The 20,081-nt window shown below is 38.1% G+C and overlaps 1 protein-coding gene across 3 annotated transcripts in view; it reads left to right on the plus strand.

Annotated features, from left to right (window-relative positions):
• Positions 1-18,957, plus strand: part of LOC589270 (protein unc-13 homolog D) — a 42,357-nt gene extending 23,400 nt beyond the window's left edge. For all 3 annotated transcript variants that reach the window (XM_030999401.1, XM_030999415.1, XM_030999407.1), the window contains exons 14-31: positions 391-508; positions 1,202-1,326; positions 1,992-2,082; positions 4,387-4,656; positions 5,494-5,624; positions 6,696-6,819; positions 7,609-7,677; positions 7,980-8,054; positions 8,758-8,859; positions 9,818-10,102; positions 10,427-10,506; positions 11,144-11,210; positions 11,763-11,813; positions 12,773-12,928; positions 14,643-14,769; positions 15,196-15,319; positions 16,567-16,766; positions 17,049-18,957. In XM_030999401.1, the coding sequence (XP_030855261.1) occupies positions 391-508; positions 1,202-1,326; positions 1,992-2,082; positions 4,387-4,656; positions 5,494-5,624; positions 6,696-6,819; positions 7,609-7,677; positions 7,980-8,054; positions 8,758-8,859; positions 9,818-10,102; positions 10,427-10,506; positions 11,144-11,210; positions 11,763-11,813; positions 12,773-12,928; positions 14,643-14,769; positions 15,196-15,319; positions 16,567-16,766; positions 17,049-17,140 (2,287 nt within the window). In that variant the 3' untranslated portion in view covers positions 17,141-18,957. The remainder of the gene's footprint in view (positions 1-390; positions 509-1,201; positions 1,327-1,991; positions 2,083-4,386; positions 4,657-5,493; positions 5,625-6,695; positions 6,820-7,608; positions 7,678-7,979; positions 8,055-8,757; positions 8,860-9,817; positions 10,103-10,426; positions 10,507-11,143; positions 11,211-11,762; positions 11,814-12,772; positions 12,929-14,642; positions 14,770-15,195; positions 15,320-16,566; positions 16,767-17,048) is intronic.
• The last annotated feature ends 1,124 nt before the right edge of the window (positions 18,958-20,081 follow it).

The raw sequence follows: 20,081 nt of genomic DNA on the forward strand, positions 1-20,081 counted from the left end.
CCTAAAGAATATGATGCCTGAGAAAGAACATCAACTAAACTTGAGTTTGTATTACCGGTAGTTTGTGTGTTGAAAACAAATTCTGTAAAAAGAAAGAATTTGTTTTAATTGTGTGTAATTATACAAAGAAAAAAATGCTGAGAAATATGGACACATCATTTTATCATGATAGTGAATAGCATTCAGTCTACAGTGCATCTGACCTATGGTACATGTTTTTTTTTATGGTCATGTGTTGCTCTTTTTCTTGAAACAGCCAGTGGATAGCATACAGCCAGCAGTGTACTGTTGCCTACTTGCACAGTAGACAAGTGCATGTATTATACTCTTGTTTTTGAGTTTTCAATACCCCTATTCAATAATGCTATGTTACTCATTCTCTCAATACAGCCAGTGGATAGCATACAGTCAGCAGTGTGTGTTGCCTCGTCTAGACCTCAATGTTATGCTATCCATCATCACAGGTATAACTAACCTCTGGGATAAGGGCCCCCCAGATGAACAAATGGTAAGCAGAATTAACCCTCTATTTGCTTTCGTCGCTCAATTGAACACAGTAGAATGTCATAGTAAACTTTTGTCACACATACAGTGTGTACATATATGTACAATATACTCCAATGCAATGCTGTAGAGGTGTCTCGGATACATGTATGTCACCAGACTGTAGATCACATCCTGCTGCTGCACTAATGTCCTTTGGCAGGATATTAATCTTCATTTGCCACTCTCTACCCAGGTGAAGTAAATGGGTACCTGGTAGGAAGAAATTCCTTGTATGCTTTAAAGGCAGACTTTACTACTTCAGCCAGAAGGGATTAGATTACCCAGCGAGCCAGCGAGGTCACTGTGACAGGTGGCTATCTCATTAACTCAGCTCTCATTTAACATAAGAAAAAGAGGATCGTGGGGGACCAACAGCACCGATTGGGGAAGTTTTCTATATAGAGGGAGCAAGTAGATACAAGTAGGACAGTGTGCCGCTTTGTAACGCTTTATTATGGCGGCTCAGCTACAGCCGTGGTAATGATATGATACTTTGTATTAAGTGCAGTAGAGTATAGTAGCTGCACTATATACACTTATTCTTATATATTACATTACTAATTAAAATCACAAGACCAAATTCTACTTAAGTGTTATAAGTAGCAAATACTGTTCATGCATTTTCTACCAACTTATGTTTCTTTTATCTGTCCAGGTGACATATCTTCACAAGTCTTGCAGTGAGTTTGTAGAACATTCTATGAGGATGTTACAGAAGCAACATGAAGCTTTCCCATTCAGAGACACCCAGGCCGTCCTACAACTTCATCTTCTCCTCAGGTAATCTTTCAGTCTATGAATCGTCTGTGATGCTTCAACATGATGATGGTTGTGGTGGTGGTGATGATGATGATGATGGTGGTGGTGGTGGTGGTGGTGGTGGTGGTGGTGGTGGTGGTGGTGGTGATGATGATGATGATGATGATGATGATGATGATGTTGATTATGATGGTGGTGGTGGTGGTGGTTGTGATGGTGGTTGTGGTGATGATGATGATGATGATGGTGGTGGTAGTGATTTTGCAGTTAATTATGAATCTTGTTGTGCACTTTGTATCTCATTTGCATAGATGCATTGTAATTATCAAACAGATAAGAGAGAACCTATTCTGATTTACTAATTGATGACTCATTTGAGAACAGCAGTGCTAAGGATTTTGGTCTTGCATTAATCGGAGTATAAAACTGCAAGAATTGCAAGAATGAACAGAAAGCTGAAATCTGACAATATATACAGAACTGTCTACTTACTGTTCATTCTTGTGATATACTTTGATGATTGCATGACAAAAAACTTTAGTAGGTCTTTTTACTACTATTCTCTGATTGTGTAGTACCAATCATCTCTTGATGACTAATTGCCCATTTGGACTATCTGTATAGCAACATTCCGTTTTCACCTCTGTCAATTCACTATGACTTTTCTTACATCACCATTTACATAGATGCATGGTTCTGATCAAGCAGCTAAGTGAGAAGCTGTCCTGGGGTATTTTTAAGGAGAATGTGAAAGACCTCATCACAGATGCTATTAAGGTGAGTTCCTTCTCATCCACATTATCGTCACTATAATACTACAACTTTAATCATGATGTTACGATTATTGTGGTAACAATGAACTTATTATCATCACAATCATCTTAGTTAAAATCATCACTACTCCCCTTATCGTATATACCACCACCATTACCACCCCCACCACACCCACCATGGCTATTACCGTCACCCTCACCATCACCATCACCATTACCCTCACCATCACCATCACCCTCACCATCACCCTCACCACCACCCACACCCTCACCATCACCCTCACCCTCACCATCGTCCTCACCATCACCCTCACCATCACCCTCACCACCACCCACACCATCACCATCACCCTCACCATCACCCTCACCATCACCCACACCCTCACCATCACCCTCACCCTCACCATCGTCCTCACCCACACCCTCACCATCACCCACACCCTCACCATCACCCTCACCCTCACCATCGTCCTCACCCACACCATCACCATCACCCTCACCATCGTCCTCACCCTCACCATCACCCACACCCTCACCCTCCCTCTAACCCTCACCATCACCCACACCCTCACCATCACCCTCACCCTCACCATCGTCCTCACCCACACCCTCACCATCACCCACACCCTCACCATCACCCTCACCCTCACCATCGTCCTCACCCACACCATCACCATCACCCTCACCATCGTCCTCACCCTCACCATCACCCACACCCTCACCCTCCCTCTAACCCTCTCCCTCCCTCTAACCCTCACCCTCCCTCTAATTCTTACCCTCACCCTCCCCCTCCCCCTCACCATCACCCTCACCCTCACCCTCCCTCTAACCTCTCCCTCCCTCTAACCCTCACCCTTACCCTCACCCTCACCAATACCCTCACCCTCCCTCCAACCCTCACCATCACCCTCACCCTCACCCTCCCTCTAACCCTCTCCCTCCCTCTAATCCTCACCCTTACCCTCACCCTCACCAATACCCTCACCCTCCCTCCAACCCTCACCATCACCCTCACCCTCCCTCTAACCCTCTCCCTCCCTCTAATCCTCACCCTTACCCTCACCCTCACCAATACCCTCACCCTCACCAATACCCTCACCCTCCCTCCAACCCTCACCATCACCCTCACCCTTACCCTCCCTCTAACCCTCTCCCTCCCTCTAATCCTCACCCTTACCCTCACCCTCACCAATACCCTCACCCTCCCTCCAACCCTCACCATCACCCTCACCCTCCCTCTAACCCTCTCCCTCCCTCTAACCCTCACCCTCCCTCTAATTCTTACCCTCACCCTCCCTCTAACCCTCACCCTCCCCCTCCCCCTCACCATCACCCTCACCCTCTCCCTCCCTCTAACCCTTACCCTCACCAATACCCTCACCCTCCCCCTCACCATCACCCTCACCCTCACCCTCCCTCTAACCTCTCCCTCCCTCTAACCCTCACCCTCCCCCTCCCCCTCACCATCACCATCACCCTCACCCTCCTCTAACCCTCTCCCTCCCTCTAACTCTTACCCTCACCAGTACCCTCACCCTTACCCTCACCCTCACCCTCACCCTTACCCTCACCCTCACCCTCACCCTCACCCTCACCATTACCCTCACCCTCACCCTCACCCTTACCCTCACCCTCACCCTCACCCTCACCCTCACCATTACCCCCATTATCATCAGAATCATCACTATCAATACCATCATCATCACCCTCACCATTATCGTCACCATTATCATGACCATCACATTGTCACCACCACACTCTCGCCCTCACTATCATGATCACCATTCTCATGACCTTCATTACCATGATGATGATGATCATCACATTATCATCACTGTCATCATTATCATCACCACCATTGTCATTATCATTAATTTTGGGCAATTCCACGGTAACGGAAGGACACTCAGACAAGATTTTTGAACTTCAGGTTCATACTAAAAGAACTGTTTTATTAGTATAAGATGTGAAACAGTACAGATATAATACCTATATAAGTGCCTTTAATTCTCCCCCAAAAAATTGTCATTATAGTTAAGTAGTTTAAGAATGTGCATATTAATTATCTCGGTAACGGAAGGACATAAAAATGGACATGGTTTTTCCAGTTAATTAGTGTTTATCCAAACTTTGTGAAGTTGATGAAGCTTTCCACTTGACTGAAACACATTTTGTTCCCCATAGTTTAATACATACTAATAAAACATTTCTTTTAGTATGAACCTGAAGTTCAAAAATCTTGTCTGAGTGTCCTTCCGTTACCGTGGAATTGCCCTCTTGTACATTTTGTTATTGTCTGTCTTTCTAGACAAGCACCAAAGATTGGTGTGAGAAGCAAATCCTGCTATGCGAGGAGGTCCATGAAGCCAAGAAGAACATCCTCTTCCAAGACGATGAAGACTTTGAAGGCGATGACGGAGAGGAGACAGAGGAATCCAAGAAAGTAGCCATCCTAGTCAATCTCATTGAGAATATGATCAACCATGTTAAAGTCCAGATCAGACAGCCATCTATCATTTATAAGAAGGCCTTCGATATTGATTTCACCATGCTTATACATACAGAACTAGCTGACAAGGTAAATATTTTTCCCTTCAAAAAATTAATTTCAGATTGCATTCTATTCTTCTAAAAATCTACAATGCTACTACATTTAGGTAATGATATTGTGAAATTCAAAAACAAACAGAAGCGGCCAATATCTAATAATTGTTTTGATTTAATTTTGTTTCCATTTCACCTACTCCAAGCACATCAGTTTGCTTTAACATACATGTCCTACCTCATTAAGCTTTCCCTCATTGATGAAAAAAATTAACACCGTAGCCTTCTCTTCAACTTTCATCTTGATTAATACATTGAATTGAATTGAACTGATTTCTCTTAGCCCCATAGGCTAAAAGTGACACGGTAACATTGTTAAAGGTTGATGAAAAAATGCATAATTTTTGCATGAAATGTAACTTATTATATTCCTTCTACTGTACTAACCCTCTAACATGCAACAAATCCTATAAAAATTCTCAAACCACAAAGATATTTATGGTTTTCTTTGAAGGCGTCACTATGCAACACCCTCCTTACAGTAAATTCTCCAAACTATTTTTGAATTTTCCCAACCGTTTTTCCATGGAAATAAGACATAACACTTAAATGTCTGGAATGGTTTTATCGAGCCAATTCATTGCTTTGTAACTATTTAAATTAACCTAAAATGTAATTAAATTGTAATAATATAGTTGGAAGAATTGAAGCATTGAAGCCACTACCTTAGTATCATTTTCTCTCATCTGAAGTTCTGAACAATGTTACCAAGTCCTTTTAAGCTTGCCAGGTTTTCTTCTTTGTTAGGCGATACAAGTTGTGTATTTGTGTTTATATCTTCTGACAATTCCTCACATCCCCTTTAAAATAGATCATGGCTGAGATCAAAGATGTTGTATCCCGTGTGGGGAAGCTTTCCCGGAATGACAGCCACCAGACGGCCATTGCTCTGTTCTCACTCTTCCTGGCTGTCAGGGGCTTCCATACAGCGGCAGATAGATCGTAAGTCTTGTCTACTTGAATCATCTGATATGCCCCTTAAGCCAAATACATGTTCAATACAATCCGTACCTGTGCTTTTTCAAACAGAACAAAACATACTTGTAAAAAAGGAAATAAATAAATAAAAAATGACCCATGCATGATTTTCTTGTTATATACAAACAGAAAGTTAAGGAGGACCTGTTTCTCAAGATCCATAATAATAATGATAATAGCTAGTTTTTATATAGTGGTTTTCATGACCAGAAGGCCCTTTCAAAGCGCTTTACAAATATATATTATTACCTCGGTCATCGGATTCAAGCTTATCCGCACACAATGTATGCACATTCTCCACTCCCCGGGGAGCATTCCAGCCAGGCGTCATTTTACAAGTAGATTACAATGTAGATAGATAGAAATATAGATAGGTAGACAGACAGACAGATAGATAGATAGACAGACGGATAGAAAGATAGATAGATAGATAGATAGATAGATAGGTTGAAAGATAGATTGGTAGATAGTCTGAGCAATGCAATTTAATTAGTGGTTTCCATTTTGTATTATAGCAAGGGTATTTGTGAAGTTATTTACCCCCCCCCCATAGAGTACAATGTTCCTGATGCACATATTGATAAGAGTGTTTATATGAATTTATCTTACTGCCTTCATGCTGTTTCTGAAGGGGTAGTGATTGTATGCTTGGGAGGGCGTGGGGTGCATTTGTGTATTGAAGCATTTATAGCCAAGCAAATTGTACAAAAGGGTTCTTTTTTAGATATTAAACACTTCTGACATAAATGATTTAAAACTTGACAAAATTGTACAGACCAATATCAGACTCTTCCATTAGAGAGAATTCAAAGTAATGATGTGGGTCTATGCAATAAATAACCTCCGAACCCCATTCAGATTTGTATGTGTGTATGCTTTTTGTGTATGTGCATATATTTTGTATGTATACATGTATCTCAAAATATATGACTCTGTATAGCATTAATACACTGTAGCACAAGAAGTACTTTTGTTCAACTAAATACTAATGAAAACCTTCACAATGATGATCACACCTCACCTTGCCTCTTACAGGTATCGTTCAGACTTGGAGACCAAGAACTATCACATGGTTTTCAAGAAGTCTGTAGAGCAGTGGTTTGAGCTCGCGAGGAGCAAGGCCAGAGCACGCATACAGAAGGCTGTGGAAGTTGATGAGGTGGGTTACAAGCTCTTGACATACTGGTACTTAAATTATGAATAAGAACAGGGTAATATCAAGTACACAGAAAGTTGTGCAAGTGGATAAGATAGGTTTCAGAAACTATGATATATTAACATACCGGTAGGCACACTACGAATAAGAACAGGGTAATATCGAGTACACAGAAAGTTGTGCAAGTGGATAAGATAGGTTTCAGAAACTATGATATATTAACATACCGGTAGGCACACTACGAATAAGAACAGGGTAATATCGAGTACACAGAAAGTTGTGCAAGTGGATAGGATAGGTTTCACAAACTTATTATTGTTCAAAAGTCTGTGGAGCAGTGGTCAATGAAGACAAGTGGTTTTCCTGAAGAGGTGACCCTTCCTTTTAGAATGACGTAAGATTGTGTTAATTTTATCCTGAAAATTGCTGAAACTCTTTAAAGCCCCACTGTACTACTTGTAGCTACTTGCTCCCTCTATATAGAAAACAATGCCAAAGCGGTGCCTGTTGGTCCCCATGAACCTCTTTTTCTTATGTTCATTGAGAGCTAAGTTGATGAGATAGCCACCTGTCAGTGACCTTGCTGCTGGGTGGTCTAATCCCTCCTGGCCAAACTAGTACAGACAGGCTTAATAGTTTCTACCTAGTGAGATATTACTACATGATAGTACCTTCTGAGCTGACAATTAATTTACCTCTCAAATGTACCAGTATTTGTTTTAGCACTTTCTCATTTTTACGAAAAATATTTCTTTGCGTCACACATTATCCTCTTTTGTTTCTGGATGACAGGTGAGGCTTGTAGACTCTATGGTGAAGCACAGTTCATCCGCAGTTGATGCCACAACTACTTTTGTTCAGGTAATGCTATGTTTCTGATTTTTTTTCATTTGATGGATTTCGGTATACAGGACTTGCTGTCATGAAGGTGATCTGGCAATTTCTTGGTTTTTTATTTTATCAACGAGAGAGGGATAAGGCCTTGAGTTGAAATTGTGTTTTAGGTTTGTTATAGGGTTTCATGAATTTTATAAATAAAAATTTGCCACAAAGCTGACACTGCCGAACGCACGTCGGCTATAAATGTACATGTATGTAGTACACTTTTGTCCATGTATCAACCATGACAACATGCCTCTGTTTGTTTTCTTTGTCCTATGTAGATCAAGGAATTCTGGACCAAGCTGAACTGGCCAGATAAAAATGGAGCATACGTTTTTGTTGCCAAGGTTACAGATGTAAGCATTGACTTTGGATAAACGTTTATCTTTGGGGCTTTAAAACCGCAGTTAATCTTGATCGCTCTTTGTACGAAATTTTAAACATGTTTGTTTACTTTAATAGCCATGAGTGCTGACCTTTAAAAACAGTATGAATGATTATACTGTTCATGTTAAATACTTTTACCAGATTTGTAATACTGTGAGTGGATATACTGATAAAAATGACACTTTGAGCTGTCATTTATATCTGCCAGAACAATATGCAGCCTTATTTCCATATGTACTCATTTGTTAATATTAACCCATTCAGGACATGAATTTATTTAGAGGCCTAAATTGATCACATGCTGTTCATCAAATTAGCAACAATAATATTTTTTTATTGGAACATTGTTAAAAAAAAAATTAATATCTCAGAAAAAGCCAAGTTTGATTTAAAAGCAATTATTTTGACCCCTCCAATGTGTTGCCAATTTAAGGGTGGTAAGGATTATTTTCCTTTTGAAAACTCCTGGCATCAAATGCAATATTGTCATGCAACAAAAATGGACGCAAGGTGGACAGAAACTTTTTCCTTTTCTATTCATTTATTCGGTATAATTGTTAATGCTGTAAATCAAAAAGTTATTAAGCCAAACCACGGTGGAATGATTGTCAAGAGCCTCTCTAACGCTGAACACATGGTAAGCCTATTATGCCTTTATCATTCTATTGACAGGATATTCGTCAGGGAGCTGTAGATTATGCAAACATCATCCACAGAAAGCTGAATGAGAACAAGTTCTATGATGATGAGGGTCGCTTTGACGTTACAGATCAGGTAAATGACCTTTGATATTCAATTCAATTCAATTTGCTTTATTCAAATCATTTCATTTTATTCAATTCAATTCCATCTTTGTATAAAAACATTTGTGCAACACATTGAATAAATTTGAAATGACGCTTGAATATATTACATATAAATGGTGACAGAACTATTTGGTTAACCTTCTGTCTCCAAACAGATATCAGTCAAACCGCAGGTCACCCTAAAGTGCTCAATTTCATTTTCAATCCTGCTTGACTGGTTCAGTTTATGAATACAAAATGATTGGGAACATCAATTTTCCAAATCAGTGAATGGACTGCCGGTAGTTAACATTGGCTGATTTTCATGATTTACATCAAACAAATGAGGAGGAATCTCAGATTCATGACATACTTTTTTGTCTTGGAAAAATATGATGAAGTTGGTGAAAAACGATATTGTATTATGACAACAGTTTTAAAATGAAAAAAAATATACAAGAGGAAAATTTTATATATATTTTTATTTTTGAGCCAGGATGAATTTTGACATGAGTGTATTAAAAGGGTGATATGTCTAGTTTCCAACAGTTTTTAACATTATCAAGGACCCACTATCTGGAACAAACTACCCCCAAAACTTAAACATTGTGCATCTTTAAACAATTTTAAGCATAATCTAAAACTTCACCTGATGCAGAAAATTTGATTTTGACAAATGCAATATTTTATGTTTGTAATTACCATATTGTATTATTGTATTTTCTTTGTCCCTTTTTTGTTTTTTGTGTGTTCATTTTTAGGAACAAGTTTTTGTAACTTTTTTGATGATCCAACCACTTCGTAATTTCCTTTAGTGTGTTTTCCATATTATTGGTTTATCTATGTTTGCAAGAGATATTTTGTTGTATTCTTTACCTTTGTATGTTTTATGAAAGTGGTGAATCAATTCAATTCATTCAAATTCATTATCACCACTTCTCGACCAGCTCTGCATAGCAGTCAACAACATTGAGCAGGTAAGACGCTACCTCTCCAGCCTCCCCGTCCAGCTCGACTTTGAGCGCGTGCTTGACGGTCTCCTCATCGAGCACGGTTCAGTGGGGTCAGAGCAGTGCGGACTGACCCTCCATACCATGCTGGCCAGTGCGGACGAGGACATGCTGAATGTGATCGGTAAGGTGGTCAGACACGTCGGCCAGAAGATGGAGCCTGACTTCAGGAAGTACACAGCACCGCTCATGTCGGCTCCACCCGAGTCCAACCTTGATGATGTGAGTTCTAGAAAATATTGATTGGTCCCAAATTTTGAACCATTGGTTTATAAAGAATTGCAACTTTTAGTTGAACACACTCGGTCACCTTTCATCTTCAAAATTTGTGTGCATAACATCTGCCCAACTATCCCAATGATGTTATAATTTTCCACAGATATTTATCTCTGGTATATTCAATAGTAAGTTTTGACATGTTTCTTGTTCTGATACATGTCTGAAAGCTAACTGTGGCATACACATATCTGAACAATCCTTGAATTGTTTTAACAAGATCATTTATGATGATGACATTTTTTGTTTGTTTTTGGTTTTATCCTTTAGGTGATAACACCTTTAATGGAGTATCTTGATAGCAATCTTATCACGCTACACAGCTGTCTATTGAAAGCTAACTTCCAAAGGTAAAAAAACAAGTTAATTACTAAATAGTGTTTTAAGTGATGCTACTGATAGGAGGTGTCGTTCTATAGTTGTTCATTCAATTGACTCTCAATCCAAGGGTGAGAGTTTTAATCCCAGCCCAGCTTTACTGTTCTTTGGCAAGACATTAATCCTCATTTGCCACTCTCTACCCAGGTCTAAAATGGGTACCTGCTAGGATGCAAAAGTCATTGTAGTTTGTTCAGCATTATAAGCGTCTGTAAAATGGTGCCTGGCTGGAATGGTCCCTAGGGAGAGGAGATTGTGCGTACATTGTGTGCATCTGATCATCTATGTAGTAAGCGCTTTATAAACCCACAATATATTATTATGATATTTACTAAGATTTTGAATACATCTCAAATGCTTTTAAGATGTTATATAATGGTAGGAAGAACTATTATCTGTCATGTAGTGTGTTTTAATCTACATGCAACTGTGTGATAAGAATATAGATTACGATTTTCTTTAGATAAATATAAAAATCTTATGCCTTGAATTTTTTTTTCATAAAGGGCATTAAAGAAAAAAAGTCATGATTTTGGATGATGAACCAGTACCCATTGCACTAAATGTGTGTAACATACAGTAATACTTTTTTTTCCATTTTTTTCTTAGAATTCTGGAAGAGCTGTGGCTTGTTGTCTTGAATATCCTGAAAGAGATGGTCAACAGTGGCTACAAGGTGAAGAAATATTCCTTGTTTCCTGTATAGAATATGTACACGTCTTTAAATCTTGTCTGATACCAAGACCCTGTTATATCTTAAAATGCTAGCTCCGATGGTAATTCATAGTCAAAATTTTATATGTGTACATGTAGATCTATAAAATATATGGAAGTATTGCAAATAAAAGGTAAATGTTTTTACATATGTACATGTACATTTATAAATAATGTAGGTATCAACAAAAATTAAGTTTTAAAAGCTTCCATTATTCTACCTTTTATCCTTCTCACTATTCAGCCTTTCCTTTCATTACCATTGAGTTTGATTTGTTATGCATTTTCTTTTGTACGTGCACATGTACATGTACATAGTTGCATTCAATAACAGCGGTTCATATCTGCGATAGTGACTATGGTTGTTGTTAGATTAGAATTAGCAAGTTATGACAAGACTTTTACTCTATTTACAGGACAGTTTACCTTTTGCTCAGATAGAATAAACAATTCTGTGTCATTGTTACTGTGAAGAGTATGATGTTTCAACTGTTTTGTTTGTTTTGTTTCACAGACACTTAATCAACATCCTCTGATTGGGCAGAGAATGCATGATGCTTATGATGTGAGTACACAAATCATACATGTACCTCTTTCTTTTCTTTAATTTCTTTGAACTTCAAAGATTTCTCTGGCAGGAAATGCGAAGTGAATAACTGAACAGCGATTTTACGGTGCAGTTGTAACTGGTTCCCTTTTCATGAAGTTTGCTTTGTTTCAAATGATGATATCTGACTAACAATAATTTGGCATAAATAACATCATGAAAATGAGCAACAATATGTACCTGAAGTGGGTGGCTATGTGCAGTTCATTATGTAGCCTGATGATTGTAAATAAAGGTTATTTATTCATCATAAAGATAAGACGTGTTCTTCTACATTTTGTTTGTTGAGAGCCAAAATAGTGTTTATTCTCACTGTGTTAAGGTTCAACACTAACAGGTGCCTGGGACACATGGGCACCCAAAATCCAATTAAGAATAATAAAAACGGTGCTAGAAAAGCGCTTTCCACTGAAGTCTCTAAGGGCTATAAAAAATGAAATACAATGATAAACAATTACATATTAAACAAAACAAATAAACCTACAAATTACAATACATATGAAATATACATCAATGTGAGCAGAGTAAGTTAATCATCAAAAGCAATTTTGAAGAAATTTGTTTTGAGACAAGTTTCAAATTGGTTGACAGTTGTTGACATGTAAAGGTAGTTTGTTCCAAAAATCAGCAGAAGCTTTGCAAAAAGAGCGATGACCATGAGAAAGAGTTGACACCGAAGTAGACACGAGTTTTAACGAGGGGCTCATGCATGCAAATCTTAGAACTCTCAATCTAGACCGCCTATGAAAAAAGTTATTGTGGAGCCCTGGTTAAGGTATATTTCGTTAACATCCTTCCGGCTCCAAAGAGATGATTCCTTATATTACTGTGATTGATATAGTTAACGTGAATGGTGATTTGACTTGAGGAAAGTGGGGAGCGTTCATAGTTCTTTTATTCCTTTAATTGAACCTTAGGTGATTGGTAATTTCTTCCATGCGGAAGGAAAGGGTCTACCCATGAAAGTGATTGAGTGTCAAGCGTTCAAGGAAGCCATGGGCAAACTCGGCAAGTTTGGTACCTCCACAAAGAGACTGATTGAAGACTACCTCATGGCTAGGGGCATGCAGCAGGTGAGTTTGAGATTAAGGCAAGTTGGGTTTATTTGAGGTTAAGAGGCGAGTCTTGATTGAGATGAGTTGAGGTGAGTTGAGATGAGTTGGGACTGACTACTAATAAAATAGCAAGGGTCAGGCTTCAGATGAGTTTGACATTAATTAAAACAAGTTGAGTTTATTTTTGTTGAATTGAGACTGATTACCTGATGGCTAGAGTCATGCAGAAGATAAGTTTGAAATTGATTACAATGAGGTGAAGTGAATCGAGTTGAGAGTGATTGCAAACTTCCTGATAGCAAGGGTCATGTCAAATGAGATTTTGAAAGTGATTGAGAGGAGTCAAGCTGAGCTGAGATAAATCAACATGAGTTATACTATTTTGATATAAGACTACCTTATGGCTAGGATCATGCAGTAGGTGAGTTTGAGATTGATAGGGATGAGTTAAACTTATTTGAGTTGAGTTGACGAGATGAATTTTAGATTGATCTAAATGATTTAGTTTTTGGGATTGAGTTGAACAGATGGGTTTGAGATGAGTTAAGATGAGTTGAGATGAGATGAGACTGATTGTAAGGTATCTGATAGCTAGGTTCATACAGAAGGTGAATTGAATATTGGTTGAGATGATTTGATTTTTTTTGGGGGTTGAGTTCAACAGGTGAGTTTAAGATCAGTTAAGATGAGTTGAGATGAGTTGAGACTGATTGTAATGTATCTGATGGCTAGGGTCATGCAGGAGGTGAATTGACGTGAAAAAAAAAAAATTGAGTTTGGATAGTTTCAGATTGAGTCAAGTTGAGTGGAGTTGAGTTGAGTTGGGTTGAGTTGAGTGCAGGAGTGGAATTGAGTTACATGTGAATATGATACAAATATTTAATGCTCCCGAGTTCAATACAGCAAAATATATGAACCGACACATTTAGAATTTTCTGGGTGGTGATATATTGCACCGAGGTTAGAAGTCGTGGTTGAAATATAATGAGGGACCAGAAATGTTGAATTTGGAGGTAAATGTAGGTTATATAGGACTACTACATATTATCTACTAAGTGTTAATTATATTATACCCAGATATGAATTCCATGAATCTTGGAATGGGCTCTAACAATTTGGCTGCTTTCTTTGCCTCTTCACAGGGTCACCCATTTGCCACAAGTGCACTTTTGCACAAAACAATAGGCACCAGTTGATGATTGCTTTATGCAACACAATGGCTTTGCAAAATTACTGATTGTAATGTATCTGATGGCTAGGGTCATGCAGGAGGTGAATTGACGTGAAAAAAAAAAATTGAGTTTGGATAGTTTCAGATTGAGTCAAGTTGAGTGGAGTTGAGTTGAGTTGGGTTGAGTTGAGTGCAGGAGTGGAATTGAGTTACCAAAGTGGGTTGCACTTGGTTGGTTTGAAATGGTTTGGAAGGAATTGAGTCAAGAATGATGTAGGAATAAGAAAGCTTCTAATCCAATAGCAGATGTGAATGAGATTAAGAGTACATGTTGTTTATTTGTTTATGAATTGCATGAAGTTAGATTTTATCCAAGGTAGAAGAGGTATGTACAAGTGATAAGACTAGAGATTACTTAAGACTTATAGTTAACTTCAATAAAGATTCTCACTTCAATGGGCATCAAGTGATATTGATTATAGCTGTTTTTAAAGATGTTTCTCAATGTTTTTCTATATTCAAATCAATTCAATACCTTCCTTCGTTTATTTTTTATTTCAGGAAGCAGCGAACCAGTCTGATTCTCCCCTAGGAACCCTTACAATCAAGTGCAATTATAAACAGAGTCAGCAGAAACTCAGAGTCAGGGTCATGAATGCTACTCAAATCAGACCTATGGATGACAATGGTAGGTAAACCTTAAATCTTGAGTATTCTCCTTATTGCTAAATGTATTGATGTCAAAGTATGTGAATTTTTGTAAACAAAATTGTAATGTTCTACCAGTTCAGAGATTGGCTGCTTTTTTTTCTGCATGTGAATGACACGTGAGGGGAGTTTAAAGCTGAAGCAGGATAATTTCAACCTGCTATCTTGACAATGTACTCTGTACCACCATGCCATTTCTGGCTCATGGCATAGACACAATGAATGAAAACTAAGATCGTGGTCTTGTTTCATTGCATTGAGATGATGCAAATGATGTTTGATTGTGGACAGTGTGGTTAAATTCATTCTAGACAAATTTCTCTCTTAAAACTTCCTGAAATTCATGCATGTTCACTGTAGATGTTGCCAATTTAAAGGTTTTTGATGCTTACTTTCCCCAATACAGGTTTGAGTGATCCGTACGTGATAGTGTACCTACAGCCTCACCACGTCTTTCCTCAGACTCACTTCCAGAAAACACAGGTCATCAAGAAGACGTTGCATCCGCTCTTTGACGAGACCTTTGAATTGTGAGTACATGTGAATATGATACAAATATTTAATGCTCCCGAGTTCAATACAGCAAAATATATGAACCGACACATTTAGAATTTTCTGGGTGGTGATATATTGCACCGAGGTTAGAGGTCGAGGTTGAAATATAATGAGGGACCAGAAATGTTGAATTTGGAGGTAAATGTAGGTTATATAGGACTACTACATATTATCTACTAAGTGTTAATTATATTATACCCAGATATGAATTCCATGAATCTTGGAATGGGCTCTAACAATTTGGCTGCTTTCTTTGCCTCTTTACAGGGTCACCCATTTGCCACAAGTGCACTTTTGCACAAAACAATAGGCACCAGTTGATGATTGCTTTATGCAACACAATGGCTTTGCAAAATTACCCATTTCCAGTCTTGATTAGCTCAATTTTAACTCTAGTATACATGTAGATTAATCTGACACTCGAACAGTTAAATATAAATCTTGAATCCTATGTCTAAAGACTCTATCCCTTCATAAATACTATGTGACGCAGATTTAATGTACATTTACATTGTACATGGTGATACATGTACATGTACACATAAGACTTGTAAAGACTGCTCGTTCAAGGGCTGAGAAAGAAATTCACTATTTTCATTTTATTGGGGTTTTTATAACTTCCCTTTTTCCATTATTGTTTAATATTTTAATGAACTTATTTATATTCTAGTGACAGATTTACAGATGTTATTTACAGCAAATTTTGCTAATGTATGTGTTCTTGTAATGTGATTTTTTATGAAAATGAATAAACTTAATTGAATTGAATAATTGAATTGAATTCTATCTGATACCCCCGAAGCAATGTACCTCACGACCAGGTGTTATCTTACGGTGCTACCGTCCACTTCGTCCTCATGGACTATGACTTTCTAACTAATGACTTTCTATCTGATACCTCCTGCAGCAATGTACCTCACAACCAGGTGTTATCTTACAGTGCTACCGTCCACTTTGTCATCATGGACTATGACTTTCTAACTAATGACTTTCTATCTGATACCTCCTGCAGCAATGTACCTCACAACCAGGTGTTATCTTACGGTGCTACCGCCCACTTCGTCCTCATGAACTATGACCTTCTAACCAATAACTTTCTATCTGATACCCCCTGCAGCAATGTGCCTCACAATCAGGTGTTATCTTACGGTGCTACCGTCCACTTTGTCCTCATGGACTATGGCTTTCTAACTAATGACTTTCTATCTGATACCCCCTGCAGCAACGTGCCTAACAACCAAGTGTTATCTTACGGCGCTACCGTCCACTTTGTCCTCATGGACTATGACTTTCTCAAGAATGACTTCGGTGGTGAGGCGTACCTGCAGATAAACGATGTCCCTGGTGTTCATGGCAAGAAGAGCAAGAACCTCGGTGAAGAATCACCCATCTTACTTCATCTTCTACCGGGTGTTACTAAAGGTACTGCACACTTCTTTATTGGCAACATCCAAGACTTTACAGAGTTAAGGATAATAATAATGACAGTGGAATCTCATGTAGCACTCGTGTCTGGCACATAGCCACTCCTGGCGCTCCATTAGTGCAGGGTTTTGATACATATAGATTACATGTAACTCCTTTTAATCATTTAATCATTTGGTTACCACACAGTTATCACTCTTAGGCTAAACCTGTCAGCTTCAGTGCTACAAATGTGCCATTCTATGTTAACTGTCTCTTTTTGATTTCTTTATTGATCAGAGGATGAAGCATGGATGTACGTCCAGACTCTCAAGGAGAGGTCTTCAGACAAAGAAGCAGCCGAGTTCCTCAAGCTTCATAAGATAAAGTGAGCCAGGAGAAACATAGCTATTCCTACGCAGCAAGTTAGAGTAGACAGTCTTTGTACAACTCATTTCAACATGATTGCCATGGTCCTAAAGCCTGATGATTGCCTATATTGCCATTCCTGATGGAAAGAAAAGACAGAAGCAAAGCTTGCCAGAATACAGCTTCGCACCTTTGTTGACTCTATACGCAAGCAGGCATCCATCAAGACATTTTCACATGTCTTGTGTTGAGGTCAAATTTATATGTCATTGTAAAATGTATTATAGTACATGGATTAAAAACATGCAAGGGTATCTAATTCAATTACCTGTTTTGCCCTGGGAAGGGAACTGACTATTTGTAATCCCCCACAAAAACATTCTAGCTACAATGTAACTTCTGGGACCCGTTTCACAAAGCCTTTTTTGAATGAAAAATGACAAAAGTCAGTGATAACCAATCAGAAGCAAGGATTTCAGTAGCTTATAACAAAATCTGTCATTTGTCCCTGATGATAAGTTTTGTGAAACACCCCCCAGATGTTGGCTTGGTCGTGCCTCCCAGGGCATGGAGAGGGGTAAATTCTTTATTTTGTGTTCATCGTCAAATTGGCAACCCTTCACTATGAAAGTAGAGAATGTATGCATATTTCCTTACCTTTTGTGCTCTGTCTACTGTAGGTGTTAATATGATTATTTCATATCCCCACACTTCTAGCCAGGAAGACAGAAAAACTCACAAATACACCGAAATCTTTCTTGTCCAATGTGAATCGTGCATGTCCTGAAAAGCTTGAACTGTACATGTACATGTATGTGCAAATTCATTGCTATGAGGCGAAGCCTGTACATTAAGTTTAAGTTTGTGACATTATGGACAGACATAACGGCCCGAATTCACAAAGGAGGTTTGTCGACAAACCTTTGTTTGTCGACGCGTTTTTACACGTTTTTCACAAACCTGGTTTGTAAAGAACAAAAGGAGGTTTGTCGACAACCCTCCTTTGTGAATTCTGGCCAACGTGTTTTTAGCACCATTTCCAATATCCATGTAGAGGTGAAGTATATGTACATGTATGTAGTGTCATACGTTTGTTTTATGATTCCCTTTGTAAATACAATACATGGTGTAAAGTTCTTACAACACTGAATAAGATTCTTGATGTCTTTCAAATTATATACATAGAAACTATTACAAAGGGTTTGCTTACTTATATTTTTGCCAAAAAAACATTATGACTTAATTTTTCTTGAATGAATGAATTTATATATATTTCTTGGTTTGAAAATACATGTACATTGTTGTGTATTTGCATGTAGCTACCCATAGTTCATACTTCATTAAATGATCAAAGAAGAGCATCACAAGAACCAATACACTATACTTGATTGAACTTAAGAGAGATTGTCATTGAAGCCATTTTCAAGGGATCTTTAAAATGCTTATGCAATTGTTAGTGACAGATACATGTATAGTTGGTATTGCTGTGCCCTTAGAGTGCCTTAGATTTCATTCCTAGTAGGATTGTGCTTTGAGTTAATATCTTGAGAGTGCTGCCAAAGATAGATAAGTGCTGTGCCTAATGTCATCATTATACTCTATGTGATTGTGTTATCATCGGTTTGGAGGAAGATTAGGGTGTTCACTTTTATCCCGACAGAAATTGAAGATTATTTTGAAGGAAAAAAATGTGACATGAATATGTGTTTTGATTCTGATCCACTTGGTTATCTCAACCTTAGGTATTATATGTAGCTGAAACCCTTTTTGGAGTCCAAGTTGGTCAAGACTGAAAATACTATTTTTGTGCCAAGTACGGTCTTTCATTTGAATCAACATTGCCTTAGATTCAGATTCAGATTCAGATTTTATTTCCGTTTCAAAACAAACAAAATATAAACAGACATAATATAATACAGTCAAATATAATATAAACAAAGTAAATTCAGTATTATGTAGAACAAAATTTAGTTGATAAGAAATATTGGGAAAAAACAGTACTGAACAATAGAAAAAAAATGACCTTGATGAAGTAATTCAAAACGGAGGGGCTTGCTAAAAAAGCAGAGCTTGTATGAGGCAAGCCCCTGACTTAGTTACATGGATACGCTTAAATAATTATGGTCGAAAGCTAATACCAGTAAAACACACTAAAAGGGAATACAAAAAAAAAGAAAAAGTAAAAGTAAAAATAAAAGTAAGATAAATATAGTAACAGAGAGAGAGAGAGAGAGAAAGGGGTGAGAGCAAGAGAGAAATAGAGAGCGAGAGAAAGGCAGGAAGAAGGAGATGGGGACAGGAGGCAGGTACACCACCAGGTCGTTAGGCTTGTTTAGATTATTCTTAAAAAGAAACTAAAAAGGAGGAAAGGAGGAATAACAAAAGGAAAGATTTGTTTTATCTTTCCGTAGGTTTAGATTTTTGAGCTTGGCTTGTTGGTGGGGAGTATTGGCTGATTAATGTTTTCCTAAGTTTACGTTTAAAATTGCTAAGACTAGGGGCTTCTTTTATATCGTTGGGAAGAGAATTCCAATAGGCACATCCAGCGAAGACAAATGAATTCTGTGCAAATAATGTTCGTGTTAAGGGTAAGTGATAACAGTTCCGTTGTCTAGTCGGGTAATTGTGTACAGAGGCATTTTTGCAGAACATATCGGAAAAGATTGCGGGGAGGTCGTCTTTACTTAGTTTGAACATAAATTGGCCGAGTTGGAACACATAGATATCTTTCACTTTGAGAATATTATTTTCGAAAAATAAAATATCTGTATGAGATCTGAATTGTGTTTGAAATATTATCCTGAGTGCTTTTTTCTGCAGCAGTAGGATCCTATTTAATTGTGTTTGTATTGCACATCCCCATGCTATAATCCCATAATTAATGTATGGTAATATTAAGGTATGATATAATGTAAGAAGAGTTCGAGAAGGAAGAAAGTATTTGAGTTTATTGATAATACCGAT

This window comes from Strongylocentrotus purpuratus, unplaced genomic scaffold (genome assembly GCF_000002235.5).
Source record: "Strongylocentrotus purpuratus isolate Spur 01 unplaced genomic scaffold, Spur_5.0 spur5_contig_861, whole genome shotgun sequence".
Taxonomy (NCBI): Eukaryota; Metazoa; Echinodermata; class Echinoidea; order Camarodonta; family Strongylocentrotidae; genus Strongylocentrotus; species Strongylocentrotus purpuratus.